Below are 21,489 nucleotides of genomic sequence, written 5' to 3'. Positions count from 1 at the left end.
ACATTATAAACAAACACAAAACAGAATTTCAGGAAAGTTGAAGTAAAATAAATGGAAATAAAAACTCTAATATTTTCTGGTTTTTTCCCATACCCTTAAAGAACTGTCTTGCATGCCTGCCCCACCTTGGATATCACTGGTTTGGAATTTAGTTTTCCACATGAGTGACAATTGTGCATAGGCATACACTTGGAAAATGTTAATTTTTAACAGCTCAAGTCTGATAATAGTAGTTATAATGAAGTGATAAAGAATTTAGAATAGAAATCATCTCTGCATGTGATAACGGTCGGGCATGTTGCATCTCTTAATAAAAGTGTGGGTCTGGAAACCAGTCGTGACTCTGATGCTTTGATGCAGACTTGTCTGGGTTAACTTCAGTGATCAGAACCTAGCTTCAATTTAAACTAATGTCTTCCTATTTTTGAAACATCGTTATAATTTACTTTTGTAGGTAGCATGTGGTAAAAAGTGTGCAGAATGTGGAAGGGCCCTCAAATGAAAGGCATGTTTAAATGCCAGTGAATAGCAGTAACCGTATGATCCTGGAAACGCAGCTCTGTACATGACGTGGTCTGTGGTTTGTAAAACACTATTTTAAACCAGTGGAAACTGAAATTTCGTATTGTAGCTGGTTTTGGCATGTTTATTTTTGCAGGTAATTTTCATGTATTTTTTTCTGATGAATACTACATATTCTTTATAGAAAATGGGTGATACATAGAAAAGAATAAAGAGGAGCACACTTATTACCTCATAACCTAGAGAAAACTGTGGCTTACTTTTTAATGTATCTTTTCCTTTTTATAGTTGATATGTCTTTTAAACATGATGGGGCCTGAACTATATAAACATGAAATTGTTTATATGAAATTTATGTGAAAGGAAATTATCTTTCTTCAGTCGCTGCTACAATTTTAGCATTTTCCCATAACACTTCAGATTCTTCAAATGTATAATTTTTAATGGCTGTATAATATACTACCATATAGATGTACTGTAATTTATTTAACAGTTTCCCTGTTGGGCATAATATTGGGGGAAATTGGAAACAGCTGTGAGTAACATTACCATGGGCATTTATATACTTAAGGCTTTTTCCTCCCTTTCTGATTATTTTCTCAGGTTAAATTCTTAAAGATATGGAATTGCCGGGTCAAAGGCATAAACTTTTTGAAAGGCTTTTAGTAATCCTTGCCAAATCGCCTTCCAGAAGGGTTGTAAAAGTCAAGTTGGCCATTACATGGGATGGCATGTGTAGATAACTTGGCTTATAGTGAGCACTCAGTTAATGGTAGTGTTATTACAAAGCCATTCACATGTGGTTCCAAAGGTTTTGTGGCCAGTTTATGGGTCCTTAATGCTAGAAATGTATTGCTAAGATTTCTGTTAATAGAAGGCTCTCATTCAGAGACCAGAAAACATTTGACCTCAGGCTTAAATATTTTAGATTTTTATTAATTAGTTTATTGTTAAATGTTGATTAAGATTAGAATTCAGTCTCTAGGGTCCTCCTCTGGTGTAAGTACTAGCAGTTCTGCCAGTTCTGCCCATTAAGACCTGTAGCTATATATGTCATTCCATCACAATAGTTTCCATCACAATAGCTGCCACAGTATTTCCTCAGCAGACAATATCATTTATATAAAGACAGGCAGCATGATCTAACAATAAAAGTGTGCGACCCAGATAATCACTAATATCAAGCATGTAGGTGAAATATGGAATATTGCTATCTGCCCCAATTTCCTGGAACTACTACTGAAGAACTTGGGTGAGGAGCAAATGTTCTTCACACTGACAAAGCAGCAGCTGTGCTCCATTTTAGTCTAAGGACACAAATGAGATCAGCTAAAGCTTAGTTACAATTATAATTGCCACAAAGAACTGATTTCTTTGTTAAAATGGGCTTAAGAGTCCAAGAAAGAATGATTTTGCAATATAAGTCCCAAAGTAAATCTGTGTGATCTTCCAACTGAACATGAGTATCATCTGTAAAATGGGAGTCCAGAGAGTGAGGAGGTGGTAGTGTTCCTTTCTTTGTTTTCGGAGCAAGGGGATACATTAAGCTATGGACGGTATTTTGATCCTCATGGTGGGTATAAGGCCCTTAGTGGCTTTTATTAAAGTCACCAGGCTAATTCACCAGGCCACTTTGGGGTTATGTTTGGGAAAGATGTGTTAATATAAGGTACTAGAGAAGAGTATGGACTTTACAGTCAGTCAGATGTGGTTCTAGTCACAGTTCTCTCTTTTTAATAGCTATGTGGCCTCAGGTCACTTAACTCTCTGTATCTGTTTCCCTGTCCATAAAATGGGACAAATAATGGCTACCTCATAAAATGGTTGTGAGACTTAAATGAGAGGATGTGAGGGTTAAGTGGGAGACTGAGAGAATCTAGTAGGTTGCTGGCTCTTAGTAGAAGCTTGTTCAGTGATAGCTGACTGCTATTTTCTTTTTTTGAGGCAGAGTCTCACTCTGTTGCCCAGGCTAGAGTGCCGTGGCGTCAGCCTAGCTCACAGCAACCTCAAACTCCTGGGCTCAAGCAATCCTTCTGCCTCAGCCTCCTGAGTAGCTGGGACTACAGGCATGCGCCACCATGCCCGGCTAATATTTTCTGTATATTTTTAGTTGTCCAGCTAATTTCTATTTTTTTTTTAGTAGAGACGGGGTCTTGCTCTTGCTCAGGCTGGTCGCGAACTCCTGAGCTCAAATGATCTGCCCGCCTTGGCCTCCCAGAGTGCTAGGATTACAGGCATGAGCCACCGCGCCCGGCCTTGTTGGAATGTATTTTAACTCTGCAAGTTGGGGTTAAGAGCCTGTTATACTTTTTCTAGTCGTGTATAAAACTTGTAAAGTGTATTTGAACCTACAGTTTTTTGCTCAGCTCCAAAAGGGTTCCATTTTGGAGGGAACTAGATTCAGTTTCCTGTTAGTTCTATTCCTCATGTCAGTATAAATTCTGAGAGCAGATAGGATAATCACTTTTTTCCTGTTTAAGTGCTACATTTTCAGTTCTGTGCCAGTTAACCTTACCATGAGAGCTGTGAGGAAACATTATAGAATGATGGTGTAGCAGAAAGAACTGGAAGGGACAGCTGTAGTGATGATCTAGCCCCAACTGCTTGCTTGACAAATGGGAAGGGTGGCCTGGACCCGCTGAGTGGCATTCCCCTCTCTGGAGTTACTGGCAGAGCCAGCACAGAACTCAAGTTCCTCAGTTTGCATGTGGCCTGGTGAAAAGTGAATCACTAGGAAGAAAACCTTTCAAAGCCTGAGTTTATTCTGAATGCCTTCTGGAGTGTATAATCATGCAGGGCAGGTTTTATGTTCCTTCATGATAAAATTACAGTAGGCCTTTGTGTGTTCCTTTCTTTTCTTTCCACAACACATTTTTATGTAGTACATCCCTGATCTTTTTTCCATCTGTGTTTAATTGTTTTTTTCTGAATTTCTTTCACTTTTATTTTCCACTCATAAGCGTAAGAGTGGTAAAACTTTGAAGAGGGTAGAACAGAAGTAAGAATGCAGGAAGAGCTGACATTTGGGAACCTTTTAAACCTGTCAATGTACAATATCATTTAAAAGTACACATTATTTAATGGTACTGTGGTTAGCATACCCAGAATAGATTATTCCTTTCCCTCCCTGCTCAAAATTAAATCTATAATTATATCCACTACTTTCATAAATTCATCCTTTAATTCAACAAATATTTGAACATCAGTTATATAACAGGCCCTGTTATGGTAAATGAAACAAAGAGTCCCTGTCCTCAAGTGGCTTACATTTGGTGGGGCAGAAAGACAATAAACAAATATATATAGTATGTTAGGTGAGAGTATATTTTAAATAGGATATTAGGGAAAAGCTCTGAAGAGGTAATGTTTGATCAGAGACCTCAAAAAATTACTAGAGAAAGAACATTCCTTAGGTGGAGACAAGAACAAGTGAAACAGCCCTGAGGGGCAGGTTGATCCCCGTTATTTGAGGAACAACAGACATGCCAGGTGAGGTCAGAAGGCGAGCCAGGGGGCCAAATTTTGGGGGCCTGGTAGGTGATGGGACGGATTTGGGTTTTATTCTAGGTGTGTTCAAAACCCATTGGAGGGCTGGGCACGGTGGCTCACGCCTGTAATCCTAGCACTCTGGGAGGCCAAGGCAGGAGGATCTCTTGAGGTCAGGAGTTCAAGACCAGCCTGAGCAAGAGCTAGACCCCGTCTACTAAAAATAGAAAAAAATTAGCCAGGCGTGGTGGCACACACCTGTTGCCAGCTACTAGGGAGGCTGAGGCAGGAGGATTGCTTGAGCCTAGGAGTTTGAGGTTGCTATGAGCTAGGCTAACACCACAGCACTCCAGCCCAGGCAACAGAGTGAGACTCTGTCTCCAGAAAAAAAAAAACAAAAACACTGGAGTGTTTTGAACAGGGAATTATATTATCCGATAAGTGGAAAACTGGTCTTTTCTGCTTTGTATACCATGTTGCTTCTCAGTGCTTTATACTGTTATATATCTTTTCTTCTTGTAGATTGTTTATGCTGAAAGGCCTCTCACAGACAACCACAGATCCCTGGCTTCTTACGGTTTGAAAGATGGAGATGTTGTGATTTTACGACAGAAGGAGAATGCAGACCCTCGACCTCCAGTGCAGTTCTCAAGTAAGACATCTTTTAGTGGTTTAGCATCCTCTAATACAAGCATCAATAGGTAGCAGAACATAGTGGTTCAGTTTTGGGTTTGTTTTGGATTCAGACTACTAGGATACAGATCCTGACTCTGCCTCTTGCCTACTGTGTAACTTTGGGCACGTTATGTAATGTCTCTAAATCGGTTTCTTCTTCTTTAAGATAGGAGCCATGATGAATCCCAACTCCTAGAGTTGACATGAGAAGAATGCACGTAAAACCTTCAGCACATAGCAAGCCCTCAATAAATGTTAGCTTCTGTTATCAGTGATATTACACAATAATCTTTATCCTTGTGAAGGACTTGAGAGACTACATACGCCTATGATTTCTAACTGACTTTTGCTACTTTGTGTCTGGCTTTCAGTTTCTTTGTGAAGCATTTCATAGTCAGCTAGGCACTTGCACCCACATTTCACATGATCTCAAGCTGGTTGTGGGGGAAGAGATCCGTCTTTACAGTTATTTATCATTAACAGATGAAACTTAGATTTTAAATGGTGTCTTCACAGTTACATTGCTAGTAAGTGAAGACACAGGAATTAAAACTTTGAGCTTTTTCCGTGATCTTAAACTTGATGAACATTAAGTAGCTAGGCCACCAAGTTGTGGTTTTTCCCACCAGCTATGTTAATCACGTGAAAAGAAACTGTTAGCTATCTTGGATGCTCTATCCAGAATAGGTCTTTATAGTCTGGAATCTGTGCATTGGGATTTAGGAGCTTACTGTGTCACTGAAATAATATGCAGAATTGTGTGGGTGTGAATGTGTGTGCGTTTGGTGGGGTAAGGGGCCATAGCTGTCTTCAGACACTCAGAGCGGCTCATGATCCACAAAAAGGTCCTGATATGGAGCTGCTTGGTGAAATGTGTTAGTTTTTTCCATTCCCTGACATATTCTGGCAGATTTCTTTAAATGTACTTAGCCTCTAGGTCACCTGGTTTTAAAGTTTATGCTAACAGATGATAGCAGTCTGGGTGATGACCGACTCCACCTTTGAGCACAGTGCTTTCATTCAGCCTGGAACTGGAGCTGTATGGGACCAGCAAGCACTGGCTCCACCAGATCTGGATTACATTAGTCCCTTGGGGCTACTGCTAAACTTTATAAAGAGTAGTTGTTCAAATATACCAGTCAATAAAAACCACATCTTCCTTTGGTTAACTTGGTGAGATTGAAAGTTCTGGAGCTTCACCATTTTGTTCCTGCAGTGTCTCATGTGGACAAAAGAGCCAATAGGTTGCAGATAGAAGGGATCTGGTCCATAAAGTAAACATGTTTTTCAAAATTATTTTAAGTGAATGGACTCTCAAGATAATGTGTAGCGGTGGTAGAGATAAAATTTCTTGGCCTGCAAAGAAGGCCTGCCCATATGTGTTTTGCTAGCTGGTATAGATTAACTGCCTCACAGAAATCATGCTATTCACGTTACCTTGTCATTGGTTGGGAGTTAACACTCTCTCTCCCTCTCTTTTTCTCACTCTCTCACTTTCTCAGTCTCTATCTCTCTCTCTCACACACACACTCCCTCTCTCCCTCTCTCCCTCCCCCCCCCCTCTGACAGCTGAAGTCTATTTGAAGAAAGTGGCTAGTCGAACCTGTGCTAAAGGGCAGAAACCTTATGCCTGAGTTGAATGAAGCATTCCCTTTTTCTATTTGAGGTCTAAAAGGCTTCAGGATAGTCCCATACTTGGGACAAAGTTCGGCTGTCAGATACATTTTGGGGGCTTAAAGAAATGTGGATTCACTCAGCCTTAGCCTCTCACTGTGGCTTTACTTGTTTACTTTTTCTTTTTTTAAGTAACAGCTTTATTAAGATAAAATTCACATACCACACAGTTCACGCATTTAAAAGGTACATTTCAATGGTTTTTACTATATTCATAGAGCTGTGCAACCATCACCACAATCAATTTCAGCATTTTTTTTTTTTTTTTTTGAGACAGAGTCTCACTCTGTTACCTGGGCTAGAGTGAGTGCCATGGCGTCAGCCTAGCTCACAGCAACCTCAGACTCCTGGGCTCAAGCGATTCTCCTGCCTCAGCCTCCCAAGTAGCTGGGACTACAGGCATGCGCCACCATGCCCGGCTAATTTTTTTCTATATATTTTTAGCTGTCCAATTAATTTCTTTCTATTTTTGGTAGAGACGGGGTCTCGCTCTTACTCAGGCTGGTCTCGAACTCCTGAGCTCAAATAATCCGCCCACCTCGGCCTCCCAGAGTGCTAGGATTACAGGCGTGAACCACCGCGCCCGGCCAATTTCAGCATATTTTCTTCACCTTAAAAAAGGAACCCTGTATCCACAGCAGTGATTCCCCTTTTCTCCCCAAGCTCCCCAGCCTGAGGCAACCACAGTCTACTTTCTGTCGCTATGTATTTACCTAGTTGGGGCATTTCATAGAAATGGAGTCATTCTCTATGTGAGTCCTTTGTGCAAGGATTAAAACTCCCTTTTATTTTATTTTCCTTTCATTTTGTTTTTAAATTTTTTTAGAGATGGGGTCTCACTATGTTGCCCAGGCTGGATTTGAACTCCTGGGCTCAAGCAATCCTCCCTTCTCCAACTCCTGAGTAGCTGGGATTAGAGGCACACACCGCTATGCCTGGCTTTCCTTTCATTTTAATAAGGTTAGCTCACCCTGGAGCATAGAAGTTGTAGCCTCTCGACCTGTGATGGCTTTGGTGTACTCAACACTGAGAACCTACGCAAGTCCCTTTTCTTCTTTCTCTCCCCTAAATTGGTTACACCACTTAGCTCTGCAGGGGCATGAAAAAGTTAGCAGTGTTGCACAGATGAAAGTGCAGATTTTTACAATACTAAGAACCTCCCTAAGCCAATATGTTTAGCACAGACTTGCAGAATTTAACATCTGACATTTATGCCGTTTTCTTGATACGTATAGTATTCTTTACCCCAAGTGTCAGGGCTCTTTGAAGCATATGTCAAACCAAACTAGCATTTTCCTCAAGAACCACATCCAGAATTATACAATTATATTTATTGAGACTAGCTTTAATTTTTTTTAAAACATAAATAAAAATTTGGTGTCTGTTCTGGGATATTCTATAAGCCAAAAATTTGGGGTTATACCCTTGCCTGTGCCCCCTTCTTTCCTATCAATTCACTCTCAGACTATAGTCTTTACATTGAGAGTCAGTGTGCGAAAGAGCAAGAGAAAAGGCATTCGTGTCTACAGTTGCCATTTGCTGCTGTTCCATACCATGTATGAGCAAGTGTTCTGCTGTTGCCTTCAGATGCTTGTTTTTATGGAGTCATTCGAGTAAACTTTGAATTGATTTTCCCCAACAGACTTACCCCGAATAGATTTCAGTAGTATAGCTGTGCCTGGCACGTCAAGCCCCCGGCAGCGCCAGCCACCAGCAGCACAGCAGTCCCACTCATCTCCTGGAGAAATAGCTTCATCTCCTCAGGGTTTGGACAATCCGGCCTTGCTCCGAGACATGTTGTTATCCAACCCACATGAGCTGTCCTTGCTGAAGGAACGCAATCCACCCCTGGCTGAAGCTCTGCTCAGTGGAGACCTTGGTAAGCTTATACATTTGGAGGGCTGCCAAGCTGGCCTGAGTTGCAGCAGTTGTATCCCAGCAAATGGGAAGAGCCTCAAGTAGCTGGTGCGTTCGACCCACTGTCACATGATTTACTAAACACGCCAGTCAGCTGTTTGTGAGAGGTAAATTAGCACCAAAGACCAAGACTGAGTTAACTTATCATAGTGACAGGATTTTAGGACTGAAATCCATCTAGACCAGCCCCCTCAGTTTATGTTTTTTTCTCACTGTTTTTAGCAGCATATAACCCAGGTACTGATATTTTGACTTGTTTTAGTTAGATTTTCTTTTTTTGTTTGTTTTTTTGAGACAGAGTCTCACTGTGTTGCCCGGGCTAGAGTGCCGTGGCGTCATCCTAGTTCACAGCAACCTCAAACTCCTGAGCTCAAGCGATCCTCCTGCCTCAGCCTCCCGAGTAGCTGGGACTACAGGCATGCGCCACCATGCCTGGCTAATTTTTTTTTTTTTCTGTATATTTTTAGTTGTCCAATTAATTTCTTTCTAATTTTAGTAGAGACGGGGTCTCGCTCTTGCTCAGGCTGGTTTCGAACTCCTGAACTCAAACAATCCGCCCACTTTGGCCTCCCAGAGAGCTAGGATTACAAGCGTGAGCCACCGCGCCCGGCCTAGATTTTCAATTAAGGAGAACACCAACAAGCCAGCTCATCCTGGCTGAAATTTTTTTTTTTTTTGAGGCACAGTCTCACTCTGTTGCCTCAGCTAGAGTGCCGTGGCGTCATCCTAGCTCACAGCAACCTCAAACTCCTGGGCTCAAGCGATCCTCCTGCCTCCTCCTCCCAGGTAGCTGGGACTACAGGCACACGCCACCATGCCCGGCTAATTTTTTCTGTTTTTAGTTGTTTGGCCAATTTCTTTCTATTTTTAGTTGAGATGGGGTCTCGCTCTTGCTCAGGCTGGTCTCGAACTCCTGACCTTGAGCGATCCACCTGCTTCAGCCTCCTAGAGTGCTAGGATTACAGGCGTGAGCCACTGCGCCTAGCCCAGAACATTTAGTAATCTTTAGAAATACTTTTCTGTGTAAATTCCTCTCATTTTACTCTTGGGTTTATAAGTTAAATTAGGTTAAAATTTAAAACATAATGAACACTTAATAACACATTCTTTAATTGACCATTTTTAAAATTGAGGCAATATTTGCCTTACAGAGAAGTGCACAGATTTTAAGTATGTGATTCAGTGAGTTTCGAAAAACTCGTGTGACCCCAGTCAAGATACAGGACAATTCTCTCACTCGAGAAAGTTCCATTGTGTTCCCTTGTAGTCAGTTTTCTCCCGGTGTAGACTATTTTGATAATCATGGGATAGTTTTGCTTATTTTTGAACTTCATTTATATAGAATCGGAGAGTATGTATTTTAATGTGTCAGGCCTCTTTAACTCAACTTAATGTTTTTTAGATCCATTCATGTGCATATCAGTAGTTCATATGACCATTATCATGGTTTCTTTAATTTCTTATGTCAGCATATCTAATTGCCAAAGACCATGGTGATGGCACATTTAATTTTACACATTTAAATGCACCACTATTTAAGAAATAGCAAAATAGATTCTTGTAACATCTTGTAGCAAGCAGTGTTTTCTTTGTTAATTTTCCTGCTTATTATCCATCAGGACAAACAAAATATTATAGGTAGGCTAACAGTAGTTTACACTTAATTTATCTGGCTTAAGGCAGAGGGTGTTTATATAAAGGAATCAAAACTAGAAGGAGAAAGGGGGAGGATTATATAGTGCTCTGTTTTGTTTCTAGGTAATAGGATAATGAGGGAAGTGGGAGGGGAAAAGTACGGACATTTTATCTGCCACATGGATAGTCATTCCCCACTGATTTAAATTGGAAAGTCCTTATCTCTGAGTAGAAACAATATGATATGAGAATAAAAGATTTTTGCAAATTCTTTTTTTACACTGAATTTAAATGAAATAGTCTTGCCTCAGAGAATAGAAGGCAAATATCATTTCTCTTCCTCTCCTCATCTCTTATAGTTGTATTTTGAGAAGTTGTTTGATGTGGAAAAGTATTGCTAAACAATGAAAATATAGTGGTACTTAAGATTTTTCTCCCTTACTTTTGTAGAGAAATTTACCAGAGTCCTGGTGGAGCAGCAGCAGGACCGAGCCCGGAGAGAGCAAGAAAGGATTCGTCTCTTTTCTGCTGACCCCTTTGACCTTGAAGCTCAGGCAAAGATAGAAGAAGATATAAGGTAATGACCTATTCATCTAAAGAATAAGACTCAGAGATTCCAGATTTCCCAGACTGGTCATCTGGCATCTGCTTTGAAGTAGCTTCCTGTTATGCAGTTGATGAAGTAACCTCAGTCTTTTGGGTTGTTCTTTCCTCTTCCCTTTTCCTCATATTTTGATTTAGTATTACAAAAGTATAGGTGTGTAACTTAATGACTTTCTGTTTTCCTAAAATTTTAAGGAAGACTCCCTGACAGAGCATCATTAAACATCATTAAAACAGCTCCAGGTAGACAACCCCAGGACTGAGCAGAAGCCGCCTCCATCTGGTGAGACCAAGAGGCTGGTTACTTTATTACATAGGCTAATATGAATCTCTTTCCTTGGACATATGTGTGAGTCCTGATTAAATCCAAGGCTTGAACATGATTGGATTAGAGACGGCTCTGCACAAGTGCAACCTTGTAGTCCTGTTTTCCTTTTGCAGTTCTTGCATTGGCCATAGTGGATAAACTATCTGCCAGACACATTTCCAGCTGAAATTTCTGTGATGCAATGGTTCTCACCTGGGGCTACATTAAAATCACATGAGAGGCTTTTAGAAGTGCAAATGCTTAGGCTCTTCTCCCAAATCCGACGAATCAGAATCTTCAGGCATGGAAGATGCTAATGCCAGTCTCAGCCTTAGTCATATTGCTAGTCACAAGCAAGATACAGTTCAGTCAGTCCCTTTGAATAAAAACTGCTTTTCTTCCCCTAGATTCAGTTTTTGTTGCTGATTGTGAAGGACTTAGTGTAACTACTAACTGTGACAATCAGACTGAGCAGCTTTTTACTCACTGTGTCATGTTATCTTTGGTTGCTTAAATGAAGCTTAACTTGGGTGTTATGTTACCCTGTCAACTTGGAAATCACATAATGTTTTGTTAGTTTCTTATCATTCTAAGTGTATATGAAATGAAAGAAATGTATATTGTACACCAAAGTCACTTGACAGCCTTAAGCCATTCACTTGTGTTCTTATTGATTAAGCGTTTCCATTAATTGTATTAGATATTGGTGACTATCTTTGAGAAACATGTCACTAGTTAAATCTGTTCAGAGAAATAGGAAGATATTTGTGTCCTGTGAATTCGATCACATTGCAGCTATAAGAAAGAACTAATATAAGTTTTAAGAATAGTTGCATTCAACCCAGAAAGGAGGGGCGAGAAGGCATCTTAGACAAACCATACTACCAAGCTATTGGAAGAATAGAGGTGAAATGGAGCATGTCCATATGGCTCGTGTTCCTTTCCAGGGGTAGGGTAAAGGAAACAAGGTAACGCATCCATTCTTTTAAAGGAGAAAACCTTGTGCCTCTGAAGAGACTCCCTGAATAGCGAAAGTATAGCCAGTATAGCCAGAGTAACTGGTGTTACCTCAGAGGATATTTTGTTGAAAGTTTTTTGGGTTGGAGGGAATGCAAGATTGGATACACAATTAATTTTAGGTTATTTCTAAATGTAATAATGTGCAGTAGGATAAAACCCTGTATAATTATATCAAATGCCTATTAAAGATTCATTTGGCTTGCTATACCAGTGATTTGCACAGGGTACGTCTGCGCTGAGGTATAAAAGCTTGCATATTTGCCTAACTAAATTAAATGAAGGTGCTTTTGACTTTCTGAGAAGTTTAATATTTTATTATGGAATGGTTGGTAAAGCATTCAGTCAGTTGAGTTGGGTATTGTTACAACAAGGACAGACACTGTAGTTTAGAGCAGTAGTCAGCAGACTTTTTCAGTAAAAGGCCAGAGAGTAAGTATTTTAGGCTTGCAGGCTATACAATCTCTATTGCTCATGTTCAACTCAGTCACTGCTGTATGAAAGCTACCACAAACGATATGTAAATGCATGGTGTCACTGGTTTCCCATAAAAATTTATTTACCCAAACAACAGGCTGCAAGTTGTTTACAATGTATTTTACCCCATATCTTGGATCCTGTTCTGTTGTTGTTTCTGTCCTTAGGTAAGTTGCCCAGCTGCTGACCTAGTTTACACATTAATGTTGGTAGTGTTTGGTAATGTTTTTAAAAGGAGACTGGAAATGAAGACATGAAATGTTGGCGTAAGCAAGAACTCTCTTTTATATGCTTATCTCTGATTTAAGAATTAGATATGTTGAATTTTTTGAAGAGATTATTTCATAGGCCAAGTGAATTATGATTCATATGTATGTAGTTTTAAGTGATAGATGCATTTTTCTGAGCATCTGTTCTCATGTTAGCACTGTATAATAGATGCTTTATACCTCTTGACAGCCATGTGATAGGAATTATTATCCTCATTTTACATGTTAGAAAACCCAATCCTGGAGAAGCAGCATGTACAGCATGAGTAGTTGAAATGTCTGTGTACGCAGTTTGCAGACATTTTTTTTTTTTTTGAGACAGTCTCGCTCTGTTGCCTGAGCTAGAGTGTTGTGGCATCAGCCTAGCTCACAGCAACCTCAAACTCCTGGGCTTAAGCAGTCCTCCTGCTTCAGCCTCCCTAGTAGTGGGGACTACAGGCATGCGCCACCACGCCTGGCTAATTTTTCTATTTTTAGTAGAGACGGCGTCTCGCTCTTGCTCAGGCTGGTCTCCAACTCTTGACTTCAAGCAGTCCTCCCACCTTGGCCTCCCAGAGTGCTAGGATTACAGGCGTGAGCCACCGTGCCCAGCCCCTGCAAACATTTTTTTGAGGCACTAGGCATGGGAAATGTACACAGTATATACCCAGTAAATCCTCAGTTAAAGTTACATTTACAAAATTGTAACATTCTACAGGATAAAAAGGGTATGACCCTTGCTCTACAGTTTGTTTTCTCATTTCTAAGCTTATAAACGGAGCATAATTATTTTATATTAGGTAGTTTTTATGCCTTTAGATTTTTTGCCAGCTGTGTATCTCACTACCTCCTAATAAATCACCTATTGCAGGACAGGACACCAATTTCCATTTCCATGACTCAGGTGCTATAGTTGGGGCAAAAGATATGTACACATTTTTAATATTGTGACTTTGAAACTCTTCATGGAAGTAATGTTTTCAGTGTCCCTGATCTTGGTCTCTTACAGGCAACAAAACATCGAGGAAAACATGACGATAGCTATGGAAGAGGCTCCAGAAAGTTTTGGCCAAGTAGTGATGCTTTATATAAACTGCAAAGTGAATGGACATCCTGTGAAAGCCTTTGTTGACTCAGGTGACGTCTCCGTTTTTTATTATTTCGGCCTCCTGCTCTGACATGCCGACCTGACATGGGAGAAAGGGAGATTGAGTGTCTGTTCAGATGGCCGTGCTCCTTTGGACCGCTAACTTAACAAGCCTAGGAGTTACTATTTCTCTTGACAATCCTCTTATTAGTAATAGGTTTATTTCTTTAATCGTTTTTTTAACCAGTTTTGTATTTTGTAGTGTCTCTTTTATCTTCTTAGCTCCCCTTATTTAGTATCCTGAATTTCTCAGATACTTCTGGTAAGAAATTGGGATTAAATAGGTTTAGAAGAAGCAGCTATGTAGAGTATAGGTCACACATAGTTCACACTAGTTTTTGTGCCAGCACTTTGCCAGGATCTGTGAGGAGTGTAAAACTTTTTAGTACTGGGCATGATTCTTGCCTTAGTAGTCAGGTAAGGAGAGAGTTTCCCACTTGCGGAGTCAGGTAGTCCTTGTACTAATTGGCACCTTTTCTCTGAATAACAACTCTTTGCTTTTTAGTAAGACCACACCATGTAGCACATTGTGAGTATATGACTGAGTGGTCTCACATATGTCTTAATTCTGGGTATCTCACTCAAGGTGGTAGGATAGGTGAGTTCATAAAGCAGATAAATCCCCTGCTCAAATAATTTTTTCCTCTATTTGTTCATTCACGAATACTTGAACACATGCTAAGTTTCAACTCGTTAAGCGATTGTATCTTTTTTTGTTGTTGTTGTTGAGACAGAGTCTCACTCTGTTGCCCGGACTAGAGTGCCGTGGCGTCAGCCTAGCTCACAGCAACCTGAGACTCCTGGGCTCAAGCAATCCTACTGCCTCAGTCTTGCGAGTAGCTGGGACTTCAAATATGCGCCACCATGCCTGGCTAATTTTTTCTATATAGATTTTTAGTTGTCCAAATAATTTCTTTCTATTTTTAGTAGAGATGGGGTCTCGCTCTTGCTCAGGCTGGTCTCAAACTCCTGACCTTGACCAATCCACCCGCCTCGGCCTCCCAGAGTGCTAGGATTACAGGCGTGAGCCACCGCGCCCGGCCAAGTGATTGTGTCTTAAGATACAAATATTTCTGGGAGAAGTAAATCTGCTAATTATTCAGTTTAAAAAATATCTACTGAAGCCAGGTGCAGTGGTGTGCACCTGTACTTCCAGATACTCAGGAGGCTGAGGTGGGAGGATCGTTTGAGCCCAGGAGTTCAAGGCTGCAATGTGAATGATTGTGCCTGTGAATAACCACTGCATTTCAGCCAGGGCAACATAGCAAGACCCTGTCTTATTAAAAAAAAAAAAGTCTATTGAATGCTGTGCTCAGGGCCTTGTGCTGGGGGCTTGTCAGTGAGAATTAACTAACTAGAGCTTCAGAGAGCTCCTGTATGAGTGAGAGAGACAAATACATACGAGACCCTATGTAACACTCAAATATTGTTCCCTTACTGTGTGCCAAGCACCATGCTAAGTGGTTAATATCTATCATGTCACTCAATTCTATTTCATCCTCAGAACATCTCTGTGAGCTTTATTATTCCTATTTTACACATAAGGAAACTTGGATGTAGAGAGGTCACTCTCTACAATCTCTTTTTTACACATAAACTTAGATGTAGAGAGGTGAAGTCACTTTCAGGTATACAGGGTTTGTGAGTGGTGGACCTGGATTCAGCCCCAGATCTGCTTGATTCCAGAACTCTTAACCACTGTGCAAAAATCAGGTGAATGTTGGATAGACATAAAGACCACGTTTCCCACTCTGACTAGGGTGTTCACGAGTGTTGTCTCAAAATGGGACATTTGAACTGAGTTGCTTCCCTTGGCAGAGAATTTGGGGCTTTGTTCTGAGGCTTGCGAAAAGGCAAGAGAGCAGGAGAAAGGGGCCCTTCTCATCCTGAGTTGCTTAATTACATCAATAACTAGCTTTGTGGATTAATGTGAGGAGAGAAGAAACAAAGACAGAATTGCTTTCCCGCATTTCCTTTTCCTTCATTGTCTCTGGGCCTTCTTGAATCTAACCTTCAAATGCCAAGAGTGGCTGGCTGCAGTGGCTCACAACTGTAATCCCAGCACTTTGGGAGGCCAAGACAGGAGGATCCCTTGAAGCTAGGAGTTCAAGACCAGCACGAGCAACATAGTGAGACCCTTTCTCTACAAAAAATAGAAAAATTAGCTGGGCATGGTGAGACACACCTGTATTCTCAGCTACTTGGGAGGCTGAGGCAGGAGGATCGCTTGAGCCCCGGAGTTTGAGGTTGCAGTGAGCTATGATGATGCCACTGCACTCCAGCCTGGGCAACACAGAGAGACCTGTCTCTAAAAAATTTTTTTTTAAAAGTAAAAACGCCAAGAGCTTGCAGTGCCCCCAAAATGTAGAATATCTAATGAGTAATAAAGAACAGGAAGTGCTGGCATTGAATGAGAGGCAAGGTCATTGGGAAAGGGTGGTCAGTTGGGGAGGAGATGGGTCTCAAGCTGGGCCTTAAACCATCAGTGGAGGCCAGGCACGGTGGCTCACGCCTATAATCCTAGCACGCTGGGAGGCTGAGGCCGCTGGATCGCTCAAGGTCAGGAGTCGCTCAAGGTCAGGAGTTCGCTCAAGGTCAGGAGTTCGAGACCAGCCTGAGCAAGAGCGAGACCCCATCTCTACTAAAAATAGAAAGAAGTGATTTGGACAACTAAAAATATATATATAGAAAAAATTAGCCAGGCATGGTGGCACATGCCTGTAGTGCCAGCTACTCGGGAGGCTGAGGCAGGAGGATCGCTTGAGCCCAGGAGTTTGAGGTTGCTGTGAGCTAGGCTGACGCCATGGCACTCTAGCCAGGGCAACAGAACCGGACTCTGTCTCAAAAGAAGAAAAAAAAAAAAGCATCAGTGGAATTCAGAGAAAGTAAAAGCAGGGGAGGGGCCACTTTACAGGAGGGTCACAGTGAATAAGGGGCAGAGGGGGCACATTCTTCCTGCTAAAGTGAAGGGGTTAAAGTAGTAAGAATATAAGGCTAGAAAGAAACAGTGGGGCCAGGATGAGGTGGAGTCTGAAGCTGTGGTGATGGTGGTTTGAAACTGATCTTACAGAGTGGAAACCATTGAGGACTTTTGAACAGATGAAGTGATTTGAAGAAAGTATATTTTAGGAAAACTGAAGGCAGACACAGATCTGGAGAATTCTGTCCCCCTCAGGGTCAGAACTATTTATTTCCTTGCTTTAAATTATACATCCACAAAGTGGTTTGGAAGCCAGAGAAATTTTTCACTTGCTAGGGAACAGGGTACGAGCGAGGCTGATTGTTATGGTAGAAAGAGGGTCAGAAATAGCAGAAATTGCGTAGAGCTTATTTACAGGTTTCGGGGTTTGGGACAGTTTGAGAGCAGAGGGAAGGCTAGAAGAGTTGTCAAAAGTGAACCATGCCAGGTTTGTTTTTTTTTTGAGACAGAATCTCACTGTGTTGCCCGGGCTAGAGTGCTGTGGCGTCAGCCTAGCTCACAGCAACCTCAAACTCCTGGGCTCAAGCAATCCTACTGCCTCAGCCTCCAGAGTCGCTAGGACTACAGACATGCGCCACCATGCCCGGCTAATTTTTTCTATATATATTTTTAGTTGTCCTTTTAATTTCTTTCTATTTTTTTTAGTAGAGACGGGGTCTCTCTCTTGCTCAGGCTGGTTTCGAACTCCTGAGCTCAAACAATCCGTCCGCCTCGGTCTCCCAGAGAGCTAGGATTACAGGCGTGAGCCACCGCGCCCAGCCCCATGCCAGGTTTTATGGCTGCGAGAAAATAATTCCATTGACAAAGGTAGAGAAATCCAAAGCGAGAATTACTTGGGGAGAAAGAGCTTTATATCTGTTGGCTTTGAGGTAGAAATGTCTAGTACACAGTAATGTGGAACTAGGGTTTGAGAGAGAAATTAGGACTGTGAGTGAAGGTGTCTGTCTTCTACACAGGCTGACTTTAGCTGAGTATATGTAACTGGGAGAGAAAATAGCTGAAATGCCCTTATCTTTAAAGAGAAGAGGGTCTGTTGGAGCAGAACATGGGGAGTTCCCCCCTAATTGTTTGGGAGACACCTGGCTCAGTCTCCCAAGTAGTGAGTAGCTGGGACTACAGGCGTACACCACTATGCCTGGCTAATTTTTTTTTTAAATTTTATATAGAGACAGGGTCTCACTATTGCATAGGCTGCTCTTGAACTCCTGGCCTCAAGCAGTCCTCCCACCTTGGCCTCCCAAAGTGGTAGGATTGTGGGCGTGAGCCACCGCACCTGGTCAGGATATGTATTTTTTAACTAGTAAACTATCGTGTCCCAAAGTTTGAAGTAAAAATAACTTGACAAAATGCTTGGAGATACTGAGTATAAACTGCTGAGTGTAAAGTAGTGCTTAATTTAGCATTGCCATCTAGAGGTGGTGGCCATCATTTGAACTTTTAGGAGGTCTTTGCAGGTAGTTTTGCATTTACTGGTAAAACTTTATCACTTAATTATTACATTGCAACAAAATACTCTTGCCCTCAATGTCAAGTTTCCATAGTATGTTTCAGATTCCATTGTGTAACTGAAAATTGAGTAAGTGAGCAGGACACTTGCTAGGTAGGAGTGATTTTACAGAGGTAAAAGCCTAGGCATATGTTAATACCTAACTTTTTGCCTTATTATCATTGCTGTATTTTGAGTCTTGCCACAAGGGTGGATTTTGTTTTTATTATCTGATGTTTCTCTCTCTCTCCAGGTGCCCAGATGACTATTATGAGCCAAGCTTGTGCAGAAAGGTGTAATATAATGAGACTGGTGGACCGTCGGTGGGCAGGAATTGCCAAAGGAGTGGGCACCCAGAAGATTATTGGAAGAGTACATCTAGGTGAGCAGAAGGCACTGGGAGCTGCTGTCTTTTTGTAGGGTATTTGTAGGGTGGTCGGTTTGTAAGGTTTTGGAGGGTTTTTTGTTTTGGTTTGGTTTTTAATTTCTTTTGTGGATACATCTGATCCAGTAAGGCACGTTCCTAGAAATTTTAAATCCCGTGTTCTATCAGAGATATATATGTACATGCTTTGGCGGGTTGAAAAAAACTAGCCTCCTACGCACTTCTCTTTCCTGTTCCTCAGAGATAATCCTTTTCAGTTATTTTAGCTGATTTCTTTTGGTACTCACCTCCATGTTTCTAAATAACATGTTTATATTTCTGTTTACTGTTGTGACTGTGTAAATGATTTTGAGAGCTTGAGTCATCTAATTGAATATGATGACTTTTCTTTCATGTCTGGTATTCTTTTCTCTTACAATGAATAGTTGTCCTTTTTTTGTCATTTGGTTTGTTATGCACTATTCATCCCCATACACTTCCCTGGTTGTGTAAATCTCCTTTCAACAGGTACAGGCACATCAGGTATTGCATATGTTTCATTCTCTTGAAGACACTTCTTCCCAAGCCTAGACTGCTGGTTCCAGGACTGCTCACAGCTATTGTTCTGAAACCTTCCTTGAATCCTGAGGAGGAAATCCTGAAGATTCCTTTCTCTTCTGTACCTGAATCCCTGTCTTCCCCTGTTTTGTCTTGTTCTTCAGTTTATTGGTGTGCCTCTTGCCGTAGCTTCCTGAGAAGAGATGAGTGGGAGTAAGTGGAGACCTTAAGTACTAGAACAAGTCCTTTTTCCCCACATTGTACCAGTCTGACTAGGTTGGAAATTATTTTCCTTCACAATTTTGAGGCATTGCCCCTTAGTCTTTTCAATGTTAGTGTCCTGTAGAGAAGCTGGATGCTATTCTGATTCTTGATCCTTTATGTGAAAGATTTTTTTTTTCTTCTTCGAAGCTTTGTAGATCTTCTCTTTGACCTCAGTGTTCAGAAATTTCGTAGGGTTGTACTTCACTGTAGATCTCTTTTCATCTACTGTACTGGGTACTTGATAACCTTTTCAATCTGGAAACTCATGTCCTTGAGTTCTGGGGACTTTCCCTGAATTATTCTGATGATGATTTTCCTCCCTTCTAGAATGTCTGTTATCCAGATAGGATAATCAATCTTCCATCCTGGACTTGTCCTATAGTTTTCTTTTCCTTCTTGCATTGTGTTCTGTTTTTTTGTGGGGGATTTCCTCGACTTTGTCTTCCAACTTTTCTGTTACTTTCGTGTTTTATTTTAAATGGTTTTTATATTCTTGGCTTCTGCTCATATTAAAGAGTGGGACACCAAAAGGCTGTTTGGAAGGTGACCTGGGTGGGCAGCCATGGCACTTGTGGTCTTCACTATAGGGTGGTCTGGAAGTTGGCAGGGAGAAAAGGGCTGGAGTCTCAGTAGACTTTGACTTAATCCACTCCCCTGGTTTTTAGTCACATGCTTATTGTTCTGTCCCTGTCTTCCTCCATGCCCACCTTGTTAAGAGTGCCTCTGTTTCGTCCTCTCCAGAAAATAAACCTCTAGTCTGCTGCTGGGGTGAAGGGTCACCTGGCTGAGCAGAGTGCAGGAGGGGACGCCCCAAGGTCTAACTGTGCCTATACAGACTTCCAACCAGCCTTCCTGCTTTGGGCCCACCTCTACTCCTATTTGCAGAGGTACTTGTGATGATTCCTAAGCCTTGTAGGAGTTGTGTGATGTAAATTGGGTTGCTCTCAGTTTTCCTCATTGTCATCTGCTTTTTAGTTTGAAAATTTTGTTTCTGTTAATCTCTTCCATTGTATTTGGCCTTAGGAATTTGTGCCTTACAAAAAACCCAAAAACTTTGTTCTTAATTTTTTAGGAGTAAATGTAGATAAATGTGTGTGTTCAGTTCTTCATCTCTAATCAGAACTGTTCTTTTTTTTCTTTCTTTTGCTATCCATTTAATAGACGCTCATTGTAGAGAACTCTGAATGTATCGAAGTGTGAGAAGTGGCAAAAAAAAATTCCCTTAAATCCCTTTAGTAAAAATTAACCACCAGTATCATTTGGGTATATCTCCTTCTGGTCTTTTTTCTGTGCATTTTTTTCTTATAAAAGGTGGTCATATAATGTATAAAATTTTATACTCTGCTTTAAGAAAAACTAGTAACATGTTCCTAATGTCACTATGAATTTCGTAGGTATTATTTACATAAATGTATAGCATTGTTTTATATGGGTTTAATGATCAACTTTTGGGGTATGTTCCCCCCCATATTTTGTCATTATTATATGGCAGTATAGTTTTATGCACATTTTGATTGTTTTTCCTCAGTCAAGATTCCTGTAAGTGAAACTACTGAATTAAAAGTTATGAATACTTTTAAGGCTCTTAATATATTGCCAACTAGTACCAGTCTGGTTTATCCAGCACTGAATGAACACTCATTTTAATATCCAATACTATTAAGTAATACTAGTTCTCCCCCTTAAATTTACAAATGAAAAAGTGGTTTCTTAACTGTTTTGAGTTATTTTTCTTTCATTGCAGATTATAGTTTTTCTACTCATTTGCCCTTTCTTTTCTTCTTTTGAAATATATATGTCTGTTTATTGGGGTCTTGTGTTTCTTTTATCATTTGTGTAGCATAAGGATAGTTTAAATACCTTATTCTTGCACTTTCCTAAGCACAGTAGGACTGAGTTGGGGAGGAATACCACAAACTGGTTGGTTCAGAGGTTGAGGGGGGAGGAGCCCTTGAGCCCAGGAGTTGGAGGCTGCAGTGAGCTACGGTGATGCCATTGCTCTCTAGCTTTGGGTGACAGAGTGGCAAGACCCCATCTCTCTTTTTTAACAAAAAACTTTTCATCAAAAAAACATTGTAAAGAAAATGAATAGGCTGAGCGCGGTGGCTCACGCCTGTAATCCTAGCTCT

The 21,489-nt window shown here is 41.0% G+C and overlaps 1 protein-coding gene across 2 annotated transcripts in view; it reads left to right on the top strand.

Moving 5' to 3' along the window:
• Window positions 1-20,197, top strand: part of DDI2 (DNA-damage inducible 1 homolog 2 (S. cerevisiae)) — a 27,599-nt gene extending 7,402 nt beyond the window's left edge. Inside the window, exons 2-7 of one of the 2 annotated variants that reach the window (XM_012662650.1) lie at window positions 4,531-4,660; window positions 8,000-8,236; window positions 10,360-10,486; window positions 13,571-13,698; window positions 18,428-18,556; window positions 20,102-20,197. In XM_012662650.1, coding sequence (XP_012518104.1) covers window positions 4,531-4,660; window positions 8,000-8,236; window positions 10,360-10,486; window positions 13,571-13,698; window positions 18,428-18,556; window positions 20,102-20,148 — 798 coding nt within the window. In that variant the 3' untranslated portion in view covers window positions 20,149-20,197. The remainder of the gene's footprint in view (window positions 1-4,530; window positions 4,661-7,999; window positions 8,237-10,359; window positions 10,487-13,570; window positions 13,699-18,427; window positions 18,557-20,101) is intronic. The other variant, XM_012662651.1, reaches the window with a different exon arrangement.
• Window positions 20,198-21,489: the final 1,292 nt, after the last annotated feature.

This window comes from Propithecus coquereli, unplaced genomic scaffold (assembly GCF_000956105.1).
Source record: "Propithecus coquereli isolate 6110/MARCELLA unplaced genomic scaffold, Pcoq_1.0 Scaffold77, whole genome shotgun sequence".
Lineage (NCBI taxonomy): Eukaryota > Metazoa > Chordata > Mammalia > Primates > Indriidae > Propithecus > Propithecus coquereli.
This window is presented reverse-complemented; position numbering and strand designations above follow the sequence as displayed.